The sequence below is a fragment of the Fusarium odoratissimum genome (assembly GCF_000260195.1).
Source record: "Fusarium odoratissimum NRRL 54006 unplaced genomic scaffold supercont1.8, whole genome shotgun sequence".
Lineage (NCBI taxonomy): Eukaryota > Fungi > Ascomycota > Sordariomycetes > Hypocreales > Nectriaceae > Fusarium > Fusarium odoratissimum.
This window is the reverse complement of record NW_022158694.1, coordinates 888167-906720: the sequence shown is the minus strand read 5'-3', so window position 1 is coordinate 906720 and position 18554 is coordinate 888167. Positions and strand designations below refer to the sequence as shown.

Genomic DNA, 18554 nt, shown 5'->3' with positions numbered 1-18554 from the left:
GAGCTAAACCAACTTTACGAGACTTGCATGGCCTGTCAGAGACAAGGGATATCATTCCTTGGGGGTTGAGTTGGTGGTGATCTAGCGGCTACAGCGGCTCAAATCAGGGGAATTAATACAGGATCTAGGAAAAGACGGCATCTGATTGCTTTAGTGTTTACTGAAGGTTTATCGATTCGATCATTGTTCCCAACGTTTGTGAGTTTGTTCGTGCAATTCACCTCCTCAACGATGAATGTTATTACCGGATCGTCATTTGTGGGGTGGGCATTGTCTGGCCAATGATATTACAGAATCATGCAACGTTCAAATTTCACTCCCTCCGAAACAAGCCCTTCCTCATCTCATGCATTATTCAAGGGTTCTTGATATTGGTCTTTTAACAGAACATCTTGAACTTCTCTTTAATTGGTGCTTCAACTTTGATTCCAGCCTCATGAAATTTGGCTTTTGTCAGTTGAATCGGTACATTAGCCGCGAAATAATCGACGTTTGAAACCACGCGTCTTCTCACCTTCACTCATTGCAGAGCGTGTAAGTCAAAAACAAACAGTTGTATCTCGACTTCCATTGACTAATCTTCTTGTTGAAGTTTTAGAACAAAAACAGTTATCACTTACCATATGGATTGGTAATGCTGTAGCAGCATGCGAAGATGCCTCCATTTCCAAGCCCTTCATCACGCCAGTCGTAATCGACTCGCCAATCCTCTCCATAGACCATGGCAGCGACTCTATAGCATCCGGAGCCATGACCGTGTTCAAGTCCGATGTGGTTCAGCTGGCCATGTGAGCATTGAGTAAGCCATCATCTCATACTCACAAACCCATTACTAATGCTTCATAATAGCCTCATCAACATTACCGAGCAGCCAGACTCTCCACTCTTCATTCAACTCCCAGCTTCACCCGTGGATGGTAATCAACCTCCTCATATCCCTGGATTTCTCCAAGGGAAGCCACTTGCCAGCATCAACTATCGTTGGAACTCCTTTGACGATGAGTCGAGCGAAACTATTCCAGTCGACGATGTCTGGCCAACGCCAATCCACGATACCTTCTTCGCCTATCAGTGGATAGTCGAAAATCTGGCTCCCGAAGGTCTCAAGAGGCGTGGTATCTATGTCTATGGCTCTCACCTAGGTGCAAGTCTTGCCTCATCTCTGGCACTCTCAGAATCACGACCGCACAAACCATTTGCGGTCCGGGGTCTGGTGGCATATAACGGAATCTACAATTGGACCATGTTTTTCCCGGACCACCCAGCAAATCGACCCGGAAAGCATGCAAACAACAGAACCAACTACTTCAAGCCTCGAGAGGGAACATACGTGCATTACCTTCAGCAGAACCTACCGATATTCTTCCAGTCAACGGTCGACATGTTCGATGTCTTCGCCAGCCCAAGCCTCTTCTTCCACAACCCAGGAATAAAAGTTCCCTCATCTTACCACATGTCGGAAGAAGAGTCTGCAGCCATCGAAGTCCTGACCAACCCGAATGCTGAGTTCGATATGAAAGAAAAGACACCACGTATGTCAAGGCTGGTGTTTCCGCCCCGCAAATCGACGCTCAAGATTCCCGAGACACTTCTGCTGTACGACACACACCCTGTGCCGACAGCGACGAACAGACCGGGTCGGCCATTTAGTGGGAAACAGTGGGGAAACAGCTTAGAGCTGCAAGCGCGCGAACTGGGTGAGATGATGCAGCGAAGTATCCAGATGGTCGAGATGAAGGAGAGAGGACTCTGGGATGCGGATGTTTCGATGTGGGAGAATGAGCCACGGCGAAGGGTAAAGATGGAACATGCTGGGGAAGAGTCGGAGGATATGGTGATGGATGAAAAGGGAGAGAAGGTCGTAGAAGAGTGGTTAACAGAGAGATTATCACCATAGAATCGATCTCATGATCATGTAGCAATAGCCATGCACAGTACATGCAGCAATAGTTCGAATGTTGATAAAGGGTTGACCTATTTTGGGGTAGCACAGCGCTAAAGCAGCGACGGAGCATTGAGAAAGCTTGTCTGGTGGGGTAATATGCGATTGGATCCCTTTGATATCGAGACGCATCTCTTTTTGTCGTTCGAGTCTAGAACGAGCGGCTGAAGCACTTTATCAGCCAAGTTTGAGAAGCTGACTCGAGGGGATGTACCAGCAGGTACTTGATTAACAAGGAAGCACAGTCAATCATGACAGTATAAGAACGACTTCGCCAGCTTGAGAGGTACTTGTCACTGATAGTGATTGACGAAATGATGAGTGGACCAGCGGCTAATCAATGCACGCTGTCGTCAGGGCGGTCTCGTTTTCAATATTAGCGTCCCAGGGTCACAAGGCCTGACATGTCTCTTCTTCTGGACCCTTGACATTTCCCTACAGTGTCAGTTTCATCTCTGATAAAATTCCACAAGAGAAAACACAGAATCAACAAGAATGCAAGATTATAAGGATTACACGTATGTCTCGACTCTCCCCTTCGTAATTCACTCCTCCAAGTACCAGGGTAATCTGCCGATAATCAAGATCAAGTTATTATTGCCTACCCCGTAACTAAAGGTAAGGTACCTGCTAAATTATCCGGTGGATCCTCTGTTACCACCCCTGGAAATGCTTGTTTTTCAGTGGCTGCCTCAGATTCCAGTCCCAGTTCCAGTTGGAATCCTTGGAAGCGCAAGGATGCTTCAGTTGAGATTAGGTTGGATTGCATCCAATGTCACCCACTACCGTTACCGCTGCCTCTGTCTCTGGCTGATACTGGACTGTACCTGTACTGTCATGTACAGTACATGACTTACGAACTGGCCATGGCTGAGCAGTTTCATCTCCCGTCTGCCCACCTCTATTCTTATCCTTATCCTTAACCTTCCTTCTCCTTCTAGATACCTTTCTACCCTTTGTCTTGACAAGACATACATCACTTTCCCAAGCTCCATCTGGTACGTTTTCTCTCGATTCCTGCTTCGCGTGGACTTTATCGTCCTGGTCTGTCTCAGTCAACTTCAGACGTGCAAATCCAATAGCTTCGCCAGCTCAAGGAAGCATAAGCGATAGAATCAAGCTGACCATCACTTACCATCAGAAATCCTATATCAAACACCATGCCTGGAATTCGTATGTCACAACCCGACAGCGTCCTCAGAAGCGACTCTAACAAGCCCCTCAACAGCTCTGCACGCCCTTGACAACCTCAAGGCCAAGCTCAAGGCCGCCTTCAAGAAGAAGGATAACAAGGAGGAAGCCAAACCCGCCGACCCCAAGCCTACCGAGACAAAGCCTGCCGATACCACAGCTGCCACCGAGCCTACCAAGGCCGAGGCTGCTCCTCCTGCTCCCGCCAGTACGTTTCTGCCTATGCGATCTATTGAATACCCCGTTACTGACTGTCGTGTGCCACAGCTGAGCCAGCTCCTGCAGCTGAACCCGCAGCCCCTGCTGCCGAACCAGCTAAGGAGGAGGCCAAACCCGCAACTGAGGTCAAGCCTGAGGCTCCCGCTGCTGCTGCTGAGCCAGCCAAGACCGAGGAGCCAGTTGCTGGTATGTCGCAATGTACACGATATCCATGATCAAGAACTAGAACTAATGATTGAAGCTCCTGCAACTGAACCCGCCAAGCCCGACGCTGCTCCGGCCACCGAAGCTCCCGCTCCCGCTCCCGAGCCTGCCAAGACCGAGCCCGCCCCGGCTGCTGCCCCTGCTGCCGCAACTGCTCCTGTCGCCGAGACTCCAGCTCCCGCCCCCGCTGCTCCTGAGACTACACCTGCTGCTCCCGCTGAGGCTCCTAAGGAGGAAGACAAGAAGGATACTCCTCCCGCTCCCGCTCCTGCCCCTGTGGCCTCTGCTTAAGTGCGACTCGAACAAGGTTCCCTTCTCTCGAGGTAAGATCTCGATGAGAACACCTTGATCGATTAGAGTACCAAGAATGTGCATTCGTGATTGTCTTAGAGGCATGAGTCTTTTAGTTGCATGACAGGTTCGCTGTCCATGTCTGTTAGCTTTTCTCCTAGCAGTTGGCTGGATACCCAGAGAGAAAAGTGTCGCGATGCTTTGTTTTAAATATATACCCGCTTTCTATATCCTAGATACTTCCCTCGCTCCAATTTCAGATTGTGCTTTTATAGGATTAGACTGCAATTTGAGGGGATTGTGATGAGATATCAGATGTTTTCCACAGTCTAAACTCATGATCGTATGAGATGCATGGTTGGAATCTCATGGAATTCTATAGGATCGAATGCGCAAATCAATATCTATGTCCAATCCTTGACTCCCTAATATGCTAAAATCTCCAGATGCTGGTATATGTATCCCCTATGAATCTCTAGCCCACGGTGCTTTGGTAACAGTGATTTGTGCACTCGTAGATTCACTCGTAGGCGCAGCGCCTCGAGGTGGTCTAGCAAGTGACCCTGAACTGGGTCCTGGTGGTGGCATCCGAGTATAGGGAATGCCAGCTACTGGTGGAACTGGCATTCTGGCAGCTTGAGCCCATGGTGCAGCTGTTCCGGGCCCTGAAGGTACTGGGCCTGCTGTGGCTGGCTGGTTCGCCATATGGACGCTTTGTGTCGGAGTTGCAGCATCTGGATCAACATCCCAAGAGAAGAGGGAACCGAATGGGAAGTGCTGGACAACGGGGAACTTTGACAGCACTTCAGCGTTGAACATCTTGATCATACCCTTGTTGATCTTGCCCCAGCCGTCTCGAATACCGGAGATATCAAAGAGAATAGGACTGTGTTCCCAAAATGGGCCCTTCTTAACATCGTTGATGAAGCCAATGGCAGAAAAGTACATGTTGACCTGTCGCTGGTCCTCCACAACAGCGGCTTTGGTAACGTCGCTAGGCTTCGGCGCACCTTTGACAGATCCCTCCAAAGGCATCGGCTCGTCATCGTTTATGGGTCGTGTAAGTTGCGCGGAGCCGAATACGTATGGCATGAAGGAATGATCGTCGAGGCCCCAGACGCCGTGGGAACCAGCGGGTTCGAGAGTGTAGGTTAGGATGAGTTTTCTCACCACGTTGAGATATCTAACAGTGTTAGCGGTATCCATCCAGCATATGTGAAGGTAACCTACGGCTCGATAACCTTGAGGACGATCTCGCGCTCGATCTCGCCTCCTTGCTGTCCATCCTTGAAGTAACCCAGCTTCCATAGACACCCAAGAAACGCTATAAAGCTGAGCTCATGCCCAGTTCCATAGTCTAATCTTTGAACGCTGCCGAAACCACCAAGTAGGTAGCTAGAGACTTCCACTTTCGCCTTTCCATCGCCAATCTTGAGTGTTTCACCTAGAAGCCCTTCTCCCAACAGCTCGTCCAAATGCTCCTCAAAGATAGCATACCACTTTCGAAAGCTGACATTTCCAAATCGTCGAGGACCGGGGTCAGGCGGTGCTTGGTCGATGAAGTTCTCGACCTTTGCCAAAAGGTTCTGTAGAGCTTGGACGGACGGCGACGTCGGCGGTTTCGAATTGAGGGGAAAGGTGCGGGGGAGGGGTGACGGTGTTTGGTTTCGAGGACATAAGGCGTGGTTAAGCTGGAGGATGAAGATTCCGATATCGCGGTAGGCGAGGCTGGTGAGGAAGCGTGCGACGTCGGAGCCTTCGTTGATGCGCTTCGAGGGCTTGGTGAATGCTGGTGGGGAGCTGAGGTCCAAGATCTCGAGAGTCTGGTGTTTTGGAGGGGTTGCGGACGTCATGTTGACGGCGGCTCAAATCCTTGGGTACAGCGCTGAGGATTTCTTGACTATAAAACAAAAATGGAGTGTTGTTTGGGAGGATCGGGGGAGTTTTACGGTGCAAGAATAATAAGTGGGCGTTGGTGCTTGGTTGAAGCTGAGCTGGTTCTGTTGGATGGTTGGAGATAATTTAGTAATCTATTTTCATGCTCGATAACCATGAAACTCCAAACACATATGCCTACCTTAGCTTGAGGAACCATGAGTTCGCTTAGTTATAGACAATTACTTTTATCATTCTAGTAGTTCCTACGAGTTCCAGTCTCAGCATTCAAAAATATGCCTGATCTTGGTTCATCGGCTTCGCATGGCCTCATGGAAATTCTTGATAAGATATGCATACATGGATCATGATAATGTTTGCGACTGGCTGCTTTGAAGATATCCTACAGATATGCAACCACTTCACAGATAGAAACGTAGTTTCAAGATCCCAGGCCATCAAGCTACATAGTATCTATTTGATGTTTCAAGAATCAAGGTCGCATGAAACTTATATTCTTACCGGCTCCCGACAATTATGTCATTTGTCATGTCGCATGGGAGCTCCCAGTCCTAGCTTTAAGCTCCCGTTCTTAAGCTTCCCTCGCCCCACATCCTCTTCCCAACCCTCAATGCGCCTGCTTTGAGCGCCGCTGTTCACCACTTCAACTCAATCTTGAAGCTCTCAGCTTGCCTCAAACTTACCTCTACAGCTAAGGAGCTGAAACGAAAAATTCTCGTTGAATTTTCGACGTCTCCCAACCGCGATTACATCGATATCTGTGGACGCGCTGCCTTGGCGCGCGATAACACAACACAATAACAAAACCTCGAGATGGTGGTACAGCTGCGGTCCAGGGGTAAGGTCGGTGGATCATCAGCTGAGCCTGAAGCGACAAGAAAACCGCGAAAACGTACTGGAAGACAGCAGTCAGAGAGACCTTCCGCGCTTAGGCCAAGCATTGAGGTACAGATCAGTGCATCAGGGTCGAACTCAAGTCGACAGTCAACCATTCATGCAATTCCGCAAGACCAGCCCTCTACCAGCCGAAGCCGGGTGACGAGATCGAAAAGAGCCAATACTCCCCATGAAAAACTACCCTCGCCCACTCCGAGGAAACGTCGCGCTACGAACGCAAGTTCGAAAGACCAACCCGCCAAGCGCCAGCATCGTTCTCGTCGCAAAGCTGCGCTGGAAAATGCTGAGGAGGATGAACAACCTCAGCTGAACCAGGAACACGAAGAGGCCTCAGAAGCGGAGGAAAACGCCTTGCCGGAGCACCCGGACTTTATGAATATCATCAATTCGAACATCCTAGGTATCAACAGTTCTCGCAACGAGCTACCCATCAATGGCGAACTACACCCGGAGAGAGCTGGTAGGAGGATTTCTGAGGCAGAAGTTCCTCAGATTGCAGACTCGGACGAAAATATCGCCTTGGACGACATACCACAGGAGCAGGAACTAGGCAACGCTGGAAATAACCAAGCTTCAACTACAAGTCCTGAGCAACCAGAAGCACCGCATGAAGAACTTCCAGTATCTGAGCAGGATGCCCCTCAAGCGACGCAAGTAATGTCACAATTTGATACATCTTCTCGAAGGCAATCGTTACGACGAAAGCGTAGACGGCAGAGCCAGAAGCCGACTTATGACGCACCTGGTTATAATGCAAGGGGCGTGTCCCCAGATCTTGGTTCAGCAGTTCCTCAAGCGCCAGCCACAGAGGCATCAGCGTCACAACAAGTCCACGCTGGGGGTGATATCTATAACGTTCCGTCCGATGGAGAGCAACCAAGTCAGCCGATAGTGTTAAGAGGGGAGAAGGAGACCCACGGCACGCATGCTGAACATAGACGGAAAACTAAGCAGGGCAAACGACAAAGAAGTCAAACTGAGCAACAAAATGATCAAGCACCATCACAGGCCGAGAAAGAGCAAGAAGAAGGGAGAAATGAAGAGAGTGCCCGAAAGAAAGATAAGAATGGAGATCAAGATGGGGAATATGCGGATGAAGGTCAAGACTCCGACAATGATGAGCCGGCAGCAGAACAAGAGCTTGATACATCGGATCTGGTTGAAGATTCGTTGCTGCTCGACGAACCACCAAGTGGTTTGCAAACAGCGCACCTAATTCCTACCGCCTGGATTAAACGAGATACAGTACAGAAACTCGTTTGGACCACGACTTATTCAGGGTGGATGAATGGAAGAAAGTGGAAGAAGGATGCTCTCGAGCTCGCAAAAACAGCTTCTGAAGCATTGAAAGAGGACGAACGTGTGCGATCGAGGCTTATCTTGGCTAAACTTTACGATCTCTACGAACTTTGCAAGGAGATCCCGTCATCATCGATATCACAGCAGCTGGAATATATTCGCGAGCACACAGCCCAGCTCAACAGTTTATACACCACACTTCGCGTGACTATTGACGAGTTCATTTCATCCATCAACACGATAATGGAGCAGGGCGACGCGAAGCAAGTGAGCAAGGGCTATCAATACGTGACAAAGTTGCACAGACGCATCATTCCTATGCTGGTTCTGGTATTAGATCAATCTTTCCAGGCTGGATGCGGAAGACCTGGTGAAAGTGCCAAAAAGCTAGGCTTTCAAAAAGGAGAATTTACAGTGTACACACTAGAGCCACTGGAGAGGGCTGCAGGCTGGGCCCTGAGACTCTCCCAGGTTGTGGAAAGCTGGTACGAGCTTCATCCTCCCAGAAGAGAACGTGATCAAGGCGAAGAGGCTAAGGAGCATCGGGGAATCTTCAGGGAAGCCACAAAGCAGCTAAAGAAATCGCTCGAGAAGGCCAGAGAAAGCATTGGTGCTATTAAGAGAGCACCGAACCAACGAAGGAAAGTTATGCAGAAGGATGAAGCTGTTCGAATGGAACGCGAGGCTGATGCGCAGCGGCGCAGAAACATCCAAGATATGCAGATGCAGCGTTTTCTACAGTCGATGCAGAAGATTGAATCATCTCAACCGCGTCCGCCCACGATAGGCTCATACCGGCAGGCAGTGCGCAGCTACCAGTCCGCGACTAGTCGGTCACGCTTAATCAGATCGCAAGAGCCGTCGGATGTTGAATATTTCGAGAAGCATGGCTGGCACTACTGGGAAGATGATCATCTCTTAAGCTTGATCCGAACCACATCCCACCCGAACTATGAGATCTTTGGCCGGGTGCTTCCTGATCGAGATCCCGATGAGCTGAAAGAGCGGTCAAATTATTTGAGGATGGTTATGCGCGACAAGTATGAGCGAAAGGGTATTCAACCGCCCGGGTGGTGTGTTGCTGAAGATTGAGACTAAGGTCAGGAGCTATTGGAGTTGGGAGCATTTGCTTTTACGATACCCTGAACAATGCGAGGTACGTCTCTTGGAATTCAAGCGAACTGCGTATGATTAATGAAAGAACGGTTACGAGTGTGCATCGTTATGGCAAAATGTATTATTACCCAACGTACTACAGAACTCGCATCGATGGCGAATCAGTCATGATGAACTCATCGAGGCTCTCTTTGATGACATCAGGATCCAAAGAAAGCTGGTATTGATTGTCAGCAGTTGAGTTGGTGTACGGATAACGTTTCATGTCTTCCATGGACGCCTGAGGTTCTGCCAACGGCGTAATGCCACATCATTGACGTCCAAGGTAGCATTATCTGTCTATCACATTGACACATTCGGCGCATCAAGAACAAAGCATCCGTGATTCCGCCAGCACATACACACTTGGGCTCCCTGCAATGGTGTGGTGATTTAGACACTTGGCCTGTATCAGCCTGGACATATTGCATTGATCTTTGGCTTCTTGTATGATTGATCACAGACTTTGGAATTGGTTGAAGCGCCTTTAACGCCACATGTGATGGTGAAGGGACCACGCTATTGCCCGAGTAAGAAAAGCGGCGAATCAGGTCTAGGTCGTTTGGGGTAATAAGTCAACAGATCAGGATTTATTTTGGTCATCTTCACGCGTTTTCCACGCGCCGTGGGAGATTTGATAGATCCAGCCACGAGCATGGATTTCGCCCTTTGACCCTTTGTCTTTGGGCTCTTAATTGGCCTGAACCAAGAGAATATGAGGTTTAGGATAAAGTAGCTCATAGATCTTCAGGCTTCTGAAAGCTACCCAGGTCGTGGCTTGCATTAATTGCCGTGCATTGCATATAGTGCCTTACTTAGGTCGATACAGCGGGTCGTCGCATGCAGAACCAGATGTTGCCCAATGTCTAGGGCTTCTTTGGGGTATCTCAGTGGCCAGACTGATCTTTGCCTTAAAGAATGGTCCAGTGTTTCTGGCCCAAGACATTGAATGGCAGTCTAATGTCCGCCCAGTAGCGAAAGCCATCAGTCATTGGATCTTGAACCAGGAACCAAAGCCACCCGCGTAGCCCAAAGACCCCTGATTCAAAGCGACAGTGGACGACGAGCCCCGCCCCCCCTGGAACGGTCGCTACAGTCCAACCGCTGGGGACCATCAGGGCCCTGAGAGAAAAAGCAATGTTAGTGGCCGGTGAAACCCCACTTTTACCACTGGGTGTGGAAATGGGAAGAACAGCTCAGGATATGGATCACAAGGTGATAGACCAAGAGGTACGTATCCATCCGCAATCTAATATCCCGTCCCATCGACAAGACAGCTCAGCTTTCTCTCTTCCCTTTCCAATTTTATCTCCTCTCCCTCTAACAAGAAGCTTGCGAACATCGTCAGTGCAGGAGTCATTCTAGACTTCTCTAACTGCTTCATTGCATTGCTTCTTTCTTTCGTTCCTTAATTCTATCTGTCTTATACTCCACCGTTGTAAACGGTTTTCTAGCTGCCAGCGAAGCGCGGTTTTGCTGGATAAAAAGGAGTCCAACTCAAGGTGAGATTAACCAATTCCTAGCGGCTGATACCTACATACCCTTGACAAGAGCTTATGGCTCGTGCTGTTTTCTCCCCTGGCATCTCTTGATTATCCTGGGATGACAGGCGAGCTTGCTTGTTGAACGACTGACTTAAAAAGTCCCGTGCGACATCCATATATAACCTACCACGGGTACACTTCTCTTTACTTTTCTCTTTGCTAATATTTGCTTTTCTTATAGAACTTTATTTTTAATTGCCCTTTCGACCCCGCAAACATGTCTGAATCCGAGAGCTTTGATGTTGTTCAGCACGAGGAAGCTGTCGCTTCTCAGTCTGATGCTGCTGCCACTGAGCCCGAGAGCCCTCAGGCAACCGCTCCTGCGTCCCCCGAGACTCCCAAGGAGAAGGCAAAGGAGAATGGAGAGCCAAAGCCAGCTTTGAAGAAGCCTACTACAACCTCCACGACGGGTACCCGTCGACCTGGCTCTACTTCGACCACGGCCAAGCCTGCTGCGACTAGCACTCGTGCGCCTGGCGGTCTGAGCAAGCCCCCAACCCGACCTCCTGCCTCGACTGTTCGCCGTCCTGCGACATCGACTTCTAGCGCGAGCCACCGAAGCCGACCTAGTATGAGCGCCAGCGAAGATGACAAGAAGTCGACCACCTCCACCACTTCTTCTGCTCGTAGAACAAGCTCTATTGTGTCTAGCCCGGGCAAGACTGCTGAGAGGAGGACCGTTGGTACTACAAGTTCGACAACTGCTACCCGACGACCTGCGTCGACATCCACCGCGGCCCCACGAACTTCTACTACCCGAACGGCAGCTACCCCTAGCACTACCGCGACACGAACGGCCGCCACTCGATCAACAGCTGCAACACCCACCGCCAGCAAGCGTCTCTCTACTTCGGGCTCCTTGACTGCTGCTTCCCGAACTGCAACTCGACCCGCTGCTGCTTCTGCGGAATCTGCCAAGGAAATCGAGGCCCTCAAGGCCAAGCTGGCGGAGGGTGAGAGCGAGATCGAAGCTCTTAAGACTGAGGTGAAGAGCTCAGAGGAGAAGATCGCTGAGCTCACTGAGAAGATTGGTAAGGAGGCAACCCTTGCCGAGACCGACGCGAAGCCCAGTGAAGACAACGACGAAGCAATTGCCACTCTCAAGTCTGAGCACGAGTCTGCAATTGCTGCTCTCGAGAGCCAGGTTTCTGAGGCGAATGAGAAGTTGCATGCTGCAGAGAGCGATCTTGAGAAGCTTCGAGCTGACCTCGATGCTGCGGTTAGCGCCAAGGAAGCAAGTGAGACTGAGCTTGACTCATTGAAGAAGCAGCTCGAGGCTGCTCAGGCTGAGAATGAGGAGAAACTCAACTCTAGTCAGGAGGCACTCCAGAAAGCCATTGAGGAGAACGCATCCAAGATCGAGGAGCTGAAGGCTGCCCTCGAGGCTGAGAAGGCATCTGCTATCGAGGCTCTGGAAGCAAAGCACAAAGAGGATCTTGAGAAGGGCCAGACTGACGCTTCCTCTCACGAGACTGCTTTAGCTGAGCTCAAGGCTTCTCATGAGGCTGCGGCCGCTGAGTTGCAAAAGAAGATCGACGAATTAACCTCTTCGCAGTCAGCCCTCGAATCCGCTAACGACGACAAGCTCAAATCTGAGCAGGAGGAGCACAGCTCTAAGATTTCTGCTCTTGAGGCTGATGCCGCGGAGGCTAAGGCGAAGCTGGAGGCTGCTGAGAAGGATGCCGAGGCAGCCAAGTCTGAGATTGAGTCTCTCAATGGCGAGATTACCAAGCTTCAGTCCAGCTTGTCCGAGAAGGAAACTGAGCTCGAGGCTGCTAAGCAAGATCTTGCTAAGGCTCAAGAAGAGGCTGCATCCCTGAAGGCTGCTGCCGAGGAGGCTCAAAAGTCTCTTGCTGAGAAGGAAGACGAAATTGCCAAGGTCAAGGAGATGCACGAAGAGCGCATGAAAAGCATTTCTCAGGATTACGAGACCGAAATCGAGTCTCTTCGAGGAGACGCCTTCTTCAAGCGCAAGTACGAGGAGCTTGAAACCCAGCACAACGAGCTCCAGACCTCCTCTTCAGAGGCTGCTGAAGGCCACAGCAAGGCTCTTGAAGCTGCCAAGGCTGAACATGCTGCTGCCGTTGCTGCTTTGGAAGAGAAGGAGGCCGAGCACCAGAAGAATCTCGATGCGCTCCGTGCCAGCCACGCTGAGGAGCTCGAGTCTGCAAAGAACTCTGCCTCGGGTGACCACGATGCTCACATTGCCGAGCTCGATTCTCTTAAGGAGAACCATGCTAAGCAGTTGGAAGTGATCAAGAACGAAGGTGCCTCTACCCATGCTGGGGAGCTTGAGTCGATCAAGGCTGCTCATGCTAGTGTTCTAGACGCTCTAAAGAAGGAGCACGACGAGGAGAAAGAGAAACTCGTTGCCGGTCACAAGAGCGAATTGGCCTCTGTCAAGGATGCAAGTGAAACTACTCATGCTACTGAGATCGCTAGGCTTATGTCGGAGCTTGACAGTGCTAGAGAGTCTGGCGAGACTGCTCATGCTACTGAACTTGAGTCTCTGAAAGCCAAGCTTGAGGCTGAGAAGGATGCTAGCGATAAGGAGCATGCTGAGGCTTTGGCCAAGGCTCAAGAAGGCATTGAGGCTGCCAAGAATGCTGGCGATGAAGCCCATGCTGCTGAAATCGCCAAACTCAAGGCTGACCTTGAAGCTGCCAGAGATGCCGCCAAGAAGTCATTGGAGGCTGAGTTGGAGGCCTTGAGGGTGGAACTTGAAGAAACCAAGAAGGCCGGCGAAAGCAAGCACGCTGAAGAACTGGCCAGTCTTAGGGCTGAGCTTGAGACCGCCAAGGAGGAGGTCGAGAAAGCACGCGAGTCCAACTCACAAGCTATTGAGATGGCCCGATACGAGCTTGAGAAGAACCATGCCGATGAGGTTGAGAAGCTTCTCGAATTTAACGGCGAGGTCATTGAGCGCATGAAGAGGGAAGGCGGCGATGCCAAGAAGGAACTGGAGGAGATGACTCTGGTGCATACCAAGACTATCGAGGATATGATGGCTGAGCACAGGAGCAACAACAGCCACCTGGAGGACAAGCTTGCTCAACAAGCTGCTTCCAACGCTGAACTTGAGGCTTCTCTGAAGGCTGCTCAAGAATCTCTTGCCAAGGCTCAGCAGGAAGTTGAGGACCTTTCTCAGCGGCTTGCTCAGGAGAAAACCGAGCGATTCACTGCTCTTGCTGAGCTCGAGGAGGCCAAGAACACCAAGCCTGACACTTCCGAGGCTGATGCCCTCAAGCGAGAGCTTGCTACAACCAAGAAGTTCCACGAGGATGTCATGCATAGCCTTGATCTCGAACTCAAGGGAACACAAAATATGCTTGAGGAGCGAAGAAACGAGGTAGTTGCCAGCCAAAAGCAGGTTGCATCTCTGACCGAGGACCTTGCCCTGGTCAAGAAGGAACTCGAGGCCTTCAAGGCCCAGGCCGACGCGAGCAAGAAGACTGCCAGCGCTGATTACCAAGACCTGAACGATAGCATGACTGCTCTTGTTGAGGAGGCCACAACCAAGGCCAAGGACCTCCAAGCCAAGCTGGATGAAACTGTGGCCAAGGTCGAGGACAGTGAGAAGAAGATTGAGGTATTGGAAGCCCAGCTCAAGGTCAAGGATGCCGAGATTGCAGAGGCAAAGGTACGCATGGATTGAGAAACTCTTAAAGCTATCTTAACTAATATGTGAATAGGCCAATGCTGCCGTTGCCAAGCCCAAAGGTCTCTCGGCCAGCAGATTTGCCAACGCAGATGATGGCGACAACGCTGCTGCGAACGAAGATGCAGCGGAAGGTGAGGAGATTGACGACCATTCCTCAGCAGCACTTGCTTCGGTGCGAAAAGCCCCTGCATGATGCACCCGCACGAGATCCAATGTGCCATGCGGTCTTTTTGGTCAGTTCAGGGCTAACATCTGGATTGTAGATAAGTAAGGCGAGACTCACAGCCAAGCAAATGGATACCCTCGATAGGGAAATGAGGGATCGCAACTTGCTGTAAGTACATGGGACTCTACGATCTAGACCACGAGGCTGACAACCTACCAGGATATTGAAGTCTATCACGGATGTCAAGTCGCCAAAGCTGGGTGGTGAACATCACTACGAGCAACAGCAATTCGAGCAGTCGCAGTTCAGTTAAAGGAGACATGACAAACGACGAATTTTCTATTCCGCTTCTATGGCCACTTTACAATTTAGTTCTCTGTAATACCCGCGGCCTGTCTGCAGAGCTGCAATTTTGCTTATTGCTTTTATTACATACACAACATTATGGGCAAGAGTCACAGGATATGTGAGATGGGAGGAAGATGGAGATGGAGGTGTTTAGACCGTCCTTGAGTCAACATGTAACAGAAGAGATGGTGCGAGATACATATACGTATGTACGACAGTGTCGAGGTTGACGATACCCTGGTTTATTTCAATGCATTTGTGCTTCACTTTGTGACTGTGATCATCAGCGAATATTATCTTGTGGTACTGACTGTAGCTTGGCAAAAATGACGAGGTGGGCAAAGTCAAAGTTACCGCTGTAAGCTGCAGTACAGTACCTACCGCTAGCCATTTCGCTTTGACGCTGCATAACATCTTCACCAATCGCCAATTACGCCGAATAATTCACCCAAAGAGCGGAGACTCCGCCATTTTACTGAGACACAATGACGTTGTTCAGAGTGTGAGTATTGGATGAGCTATGTATGTATCAATGTGCTGATAACTACTGTTCCCCTCACAACAATTCTCTCATAGTCTCAACATTTATCAACTCAGCGGCTGTGGTTTTTCTTATACGACCCTTCCTGGGGAAGGACATATAAACCGCCCAGACCTGCCGGCATTTCATCAACTTCAACTTTACTTGACACAACTTCAATCACTTCAATATGGAGGGATACGCTATTCCTACCAAACCTGTCGCCAACAAAGACTCAATCGTGTCAGGTAGTCAATGGCGCTTCACCCTCATTAACGACATTGTTCTCCGCTATGAATGGGCAGAAGATGGCGTCTTCGAAGATCGCCCATCAGCATTCGCTCTCAATCGAGAATTCCCTACTTCAAAATTCACAGTCTCTGATACAGATGATCAGCTAGAGATAAGGGCAGATGCTTTTCAAGTAACATACAACAAAAAGCGCTTCGATAAATATGGTCTCGTTGTTAGCTTCAGTAACAAGAACACTCTCTGGGGCGCTGATTGGCGATATGGAGAAACGCCTCAGAATCTTGGTGGTACAGCCAGGACGCTTGATGGGGTGAATGGACGGTGTGAACTTGAGCCTGGTATCCTTTCGAGAGCGGGATACTCGGTACTTGATGATAGCAACTCTATGCTTTTCGACTCTTCTGGATTAACAGCACCGAGACGACCTGGAGATCGAATCGATGGGTATCTCTTCTCGTATGGCTACGATTACAAGGCTGCCATGAAGGTATTCTTTGCCATTTCTGGAAAGCAGCCTCGTCTTCCGCGATGGGCACTCGGTAATTGGTGGAGTCGCTACTATCCTTATACTGATGAGGAGTATCTCAAGCTCATGGACAAATTTGAGGCTGAGAAGGTCCCGCTCTCAGTCGCTGTCATCGATATGGACTGGCATCAAGTCCACGGCGATCACATCCCGCATGCTGGCTGGACGGGTTACACGTGGAACAAGAAGCTCTTCAAAGATCCCAAGGCCTTCACCAAAGCTTTGCACGACAAGAAACTCAAGGTTACCTTGAATGATCATCCACATGCTGGTGTGCATCACCATGAGGATCAGTATGAGGCAATGGCCAAGGATCTTGGACACAAAACCTCTGACAAAGCTCCAATTCTCTTCAACCCTGTTGACCAGAAGTTTATGCACTCTTACCTCAACACACTTCATCGAAGTCTCGAGAACGATGGCTGTGATTTCTGGTGGATTGACTGGCAGCAGGGTCCATACAGTCGTGTCCGAGGTCTCGATCCTCTTTGGCTTCTCAACCACTACCACTTTCTCGACAATGAGAAGCAAAATGGGGAAGGGAAGGCTATTATCTTCTCCCGTTTCGGAGGACCAGGCAGTCATCGTTATCCTGTCGGTTTCTCGGGAGACAGCATCATGACTTGGGAATCTCTCGAGTTTCAACCCGAGTTTACAGCTACAGCCTCCAACATTGGTTATGGGTGGTGGAGCCACGACATCGGTGGTCACATGGGTGGTTATCGTGACGATGAGCTTGCGACTCGATGGGTGCAATATGGCGTTTTCTCACCTATCATGCGACTCCATTCCCAGATGGGCTTGTTCACTTCCAAAGAACCCTGGCTATATCGCCCTGAGTTTGCAGAGGTGATGCAAAATTTCTTGCGGTTGCGCCACAGGCTTATTCCATATCTTTACACCATGAACTGCGCATCTTCGTCGAATGATGAGCCAGTTGTGCAACCCCTGTACTGGAAGTTCCCGGAAAGAGATGAAGCATATGGAAAGCCAAACCAGTACTACTTCGGTTCAGAGCTAGTGGTTGCGCCTATCGTGAAGCCCCGCGACAAGAGAACGAACCATGGTGCCGTGGATGTTTGGGTACCTCCTGGTCGACATGTTGACATCTTCACTGGAACTATATACGACGGCGACCGGGACATCAGGATGTTTAGAAGCATCAAGAATATGCCTGTGCTTGCACACGAGGGCTCCATCATCCCTCTCGATGCGAACCCTGCCCCTAACAACGGTGGCGAGAGCCCTAAGAACTTTGAGGTTCTCGTTGTTGTAGGCAAGAATGGCAGGCTCAAGATTGAGGAAGAGCTTGATGAAAATGATAAGACTGATAAAGGGAACTACAGCGAGTCTCCCATTCTTGGCTACTTCCAGCAAAGTGGCAGGCTATACTTCGAGCCCAAGGGCAAGGCTTGGAGTATCAAGTTCCTATCTATCATGGAGGTTCCAAGGGGATTCAAGGTCGTCAGCGGTGTCACTGATCAGACTGTTCTTGATGTCGAGCCATATGTCGAGGAATATCCTAACGTGCCTGGCCTGGTCGTCCAAATTCCCGTACTTCCCGATAAGTTGGATACGGTATCTATACAGCTCGGCGATGAGCCGAAGCTGAGCGTGATTGATCCATTGAAGCGTATCCAGGATCTAATCCTAGACTATCAGATGGACATGTGGACCAAGGAAAAGCTTTGGGGAGTTGTCAAGGCTCCCCAGCCCACAGCGGTCAAGGTTGGACGACTGATGACTTTGGGGCTGGATGAGGAGTTGCTTGGACCGGTAATGGAGTTGCTCATGGCTGACAGCCGATACGAAACATGCTCCAACTAATTGCCCTGTCGCATTCCAGAATTTCGACTGGTCATCGATCTTGAGCCAGAGTTCTCAACGTCCAATGCCTTCACCAACCCTCGCCTTGAGCAAAACATAACCAGCATAGAGGCTCAAAAGACAAAAAAAACATACAACACCAGGTATTCGCTGGTCGTCACCGACCCAACTACTAATCCGGCGCTTCGCAGCTTGACGATGGGGGAGCGGACGGGACCCCGTATTCTCTGCGAGCTATGGTCGTATGTGCTAGTTGATGGGCTTGGATGGGGTCAAGAGAGGCAAGAGTTGTCAGTTGATGGATAGGTCGATGCTCTCAAACGATAAAATGTTCTTGTAGAGTAAGCGGACTATAGATAACTAAATTAGATCAACTATGTCGGAGCTCATTTACATACTCTGCTTGAAGTTATCCAGACCCAATCGCAATTCAATGCCATTCTTACACGTACGGTAGATGGGCCAATTGAGCATTGATAGTCACTAATAGCACAACATTAACAAAGAAAACAGAGCTAATGGTTTATATCATGTGGATAACGTTATTCTCTTAGACTGGGACTAAGTGAAATGGTTCAGGTTAGCTAATAAGCGAGCCCTTCAATATAGGCCGTAA

The 18554-nt window shown here is 49.9% G+C and overlaps 6 protein-coding genes and 1 non-coding gene across 15 annotated transcripts; 5 read left to right on the top strand and 2 right to left on the bottom strand.

The window, feature by feature from the left end:
* Nucleotides 1-102: 102 nt before the first annotated feature.
* On the top strand, nucleotides 103-2036 carry FOIG_06114 (uncharacterized protein; the record flags this gene model as incomplete). Of its 3 annotated transcripts, none has more annotated exons than XM_031205094.1 (3): nucleotides 103-534; nucleotides 593-799; nucleotides 850-2036. In XM_031205094.1, exons 2-3 carry the CDS (start codon nucleotides 648-650, stop codon nucleotides 1895-1897), a joined length of 1200 nt encoding a protein of 399 aa, XP_031065343.1. In that variant the 5' UTR covers nucleotides 103-534; nucleotides 593-647. The 3 variants fall into 3 exon arrangements, with proteins under 3 accessions (XP_031065343.1, XP_031065345.1, XP_031065344.1); XM_031205095.1 differs by having other exon boundaries at nucleotides 360-534; nucleotides 593-788; nucleotides 850-1897; XM_031205096.1 differs by having other exon boundaries at nucleotides 593-2036.
* A 622-nt stretch (nucleotides 2037-2658) lies between these two features.
* FOIG_06112 (uncharacterized protein) lies at nucleotides 2659-5823 on the top strand. 2 transcript variants are annotated; one of them, XM_031205091.1, is made up of 5 exons: nucleotides 2659-2940; nucleotides 3084-3115; nucleotides 3171-3341; nucleotides 3401-3538; nucleotides 3594-5823. In XM_031205091.1, exons 2-5 carry the CDS (start codon nucleotides 3103-3105, stop codon nucleotides 3845-3847), a joined length of 576 nt encoding a protein of 191 aa, XP_031065340.1. In that variant the 5' UTR covers nucleotides 2659-2940; nucleotides 3084-3102; the 3' UTR covers nucleotides 3848-5823. The 2 variants fall into 2 exon arrangements, with proteins under 2 accessions (XP_031065340.1, XP_031065341.1); XM_031205092.1 differs by lacking the exon at nucleotides 2659-2940 and having other exon boundaries at nucleotides 3005-3115; nucleotides 3594-5026.
* On the bottom strand, nucleotides 4141-5700 carry FOIG_06113 (serine/threonine-protein phosphatase 2A activator 1; the record flags this gene model as incomplete). The annotated part of the gene is made up of 2 exons (XM_031205093.1): nucleotides 4141-5030; nucleotides 5078-5700. 2 exons carry the CDS (start codon nucleotides 5698-5700, stop codon nucleotides 4313-4315), a joined length of 1341 nt encoding a protein of 446 aa, XP_031065342.1. The 3' UTR covers nucleotides 4141-4312.
* A 509-nt stretch (nucleotides 5824-6332) lies between the features above and the next one.
* Nucleotides 6333-9976, top strand: FOIG_06111 (uncharacterized protein). Its single transcript, XM_031205090.1, has one exon. The coding sequence runs from the start codon at nucleotides 6557-6559 to the stop codon at nucleotides 9029-9031; it is 2475 nt and encodes an 824-aa protein (XP_031065339.1). The 5' UTR covers nucleotides 6333-6556; the 3' UTR covers nucleotides 9032-9976.
* Nucleotides 9977-10343: 367 nt separating this feature from the next.
* Nucleotides 10344-15135, top strand: FOIG_06110 (uncharacterized protein). 6 transcript variants are annotated; one of them, XM_031205088.1, is made up of 5 exons: nucleotides 10344-10596; nucleotides 10820-14278; nucleotides 14331-14430; nucleotides 14563-14633; nucleotides 14685-15135. In XM_031205088.1, the coding sequence occupies exons 2-4, from the start codon at nucleotides 10856-10858 to the stop codon at nucleotides 14568-14570; spliced, it is 3531 nt and encodes a 1176-aa protein (XP_031065337.1). In that variant the 5' UTR covers nucleotides 10344-10596; nucleotides 10820-10855; the 3' UTR covers nucleotides 14571-14633; nucleotides 14685-15135. The 6 variants fall into 6 exon arrangements, with proteins under 6 accessions (XP_031065337.1, XP_031065333.1, XP_031065335.1 ...); XM_031205084.1 differs by having other exon boundaries at nucleotides 14331-14471; XM_031205086.1 differs by having other exon boundaries at nucleotides 14331-14633.
* Nucleotides 15136-15230: 95 nt separating this feature from the next.
* FOIG_06108 (uncharacterized protein) lies at nucleotides 15231-18373 on the top strand. Its single transcript, XM_031205083.1, has one exon. It carries the CDS (start codon nucleotides 15524-15526, stop codon nucleotides 17936-17938), a length of 2415 nt encoding a protein of 804 aa, XP_031065332.1. The 5' UTR covers nucleotides 15231-15523; the 3' UTR covers nucleotides 17939-18373.
* On the bottom strand, nucleotides 18067-18182 carry FOIG_06109. The gene has a single exon (XR_004093431.1). It is a non-coding gene; the product is annotated as a 5S ribosomal RNA (ribosomal RNA).
* Nucleotides 18374-18554: the final 181 nt, after the last annotated feature.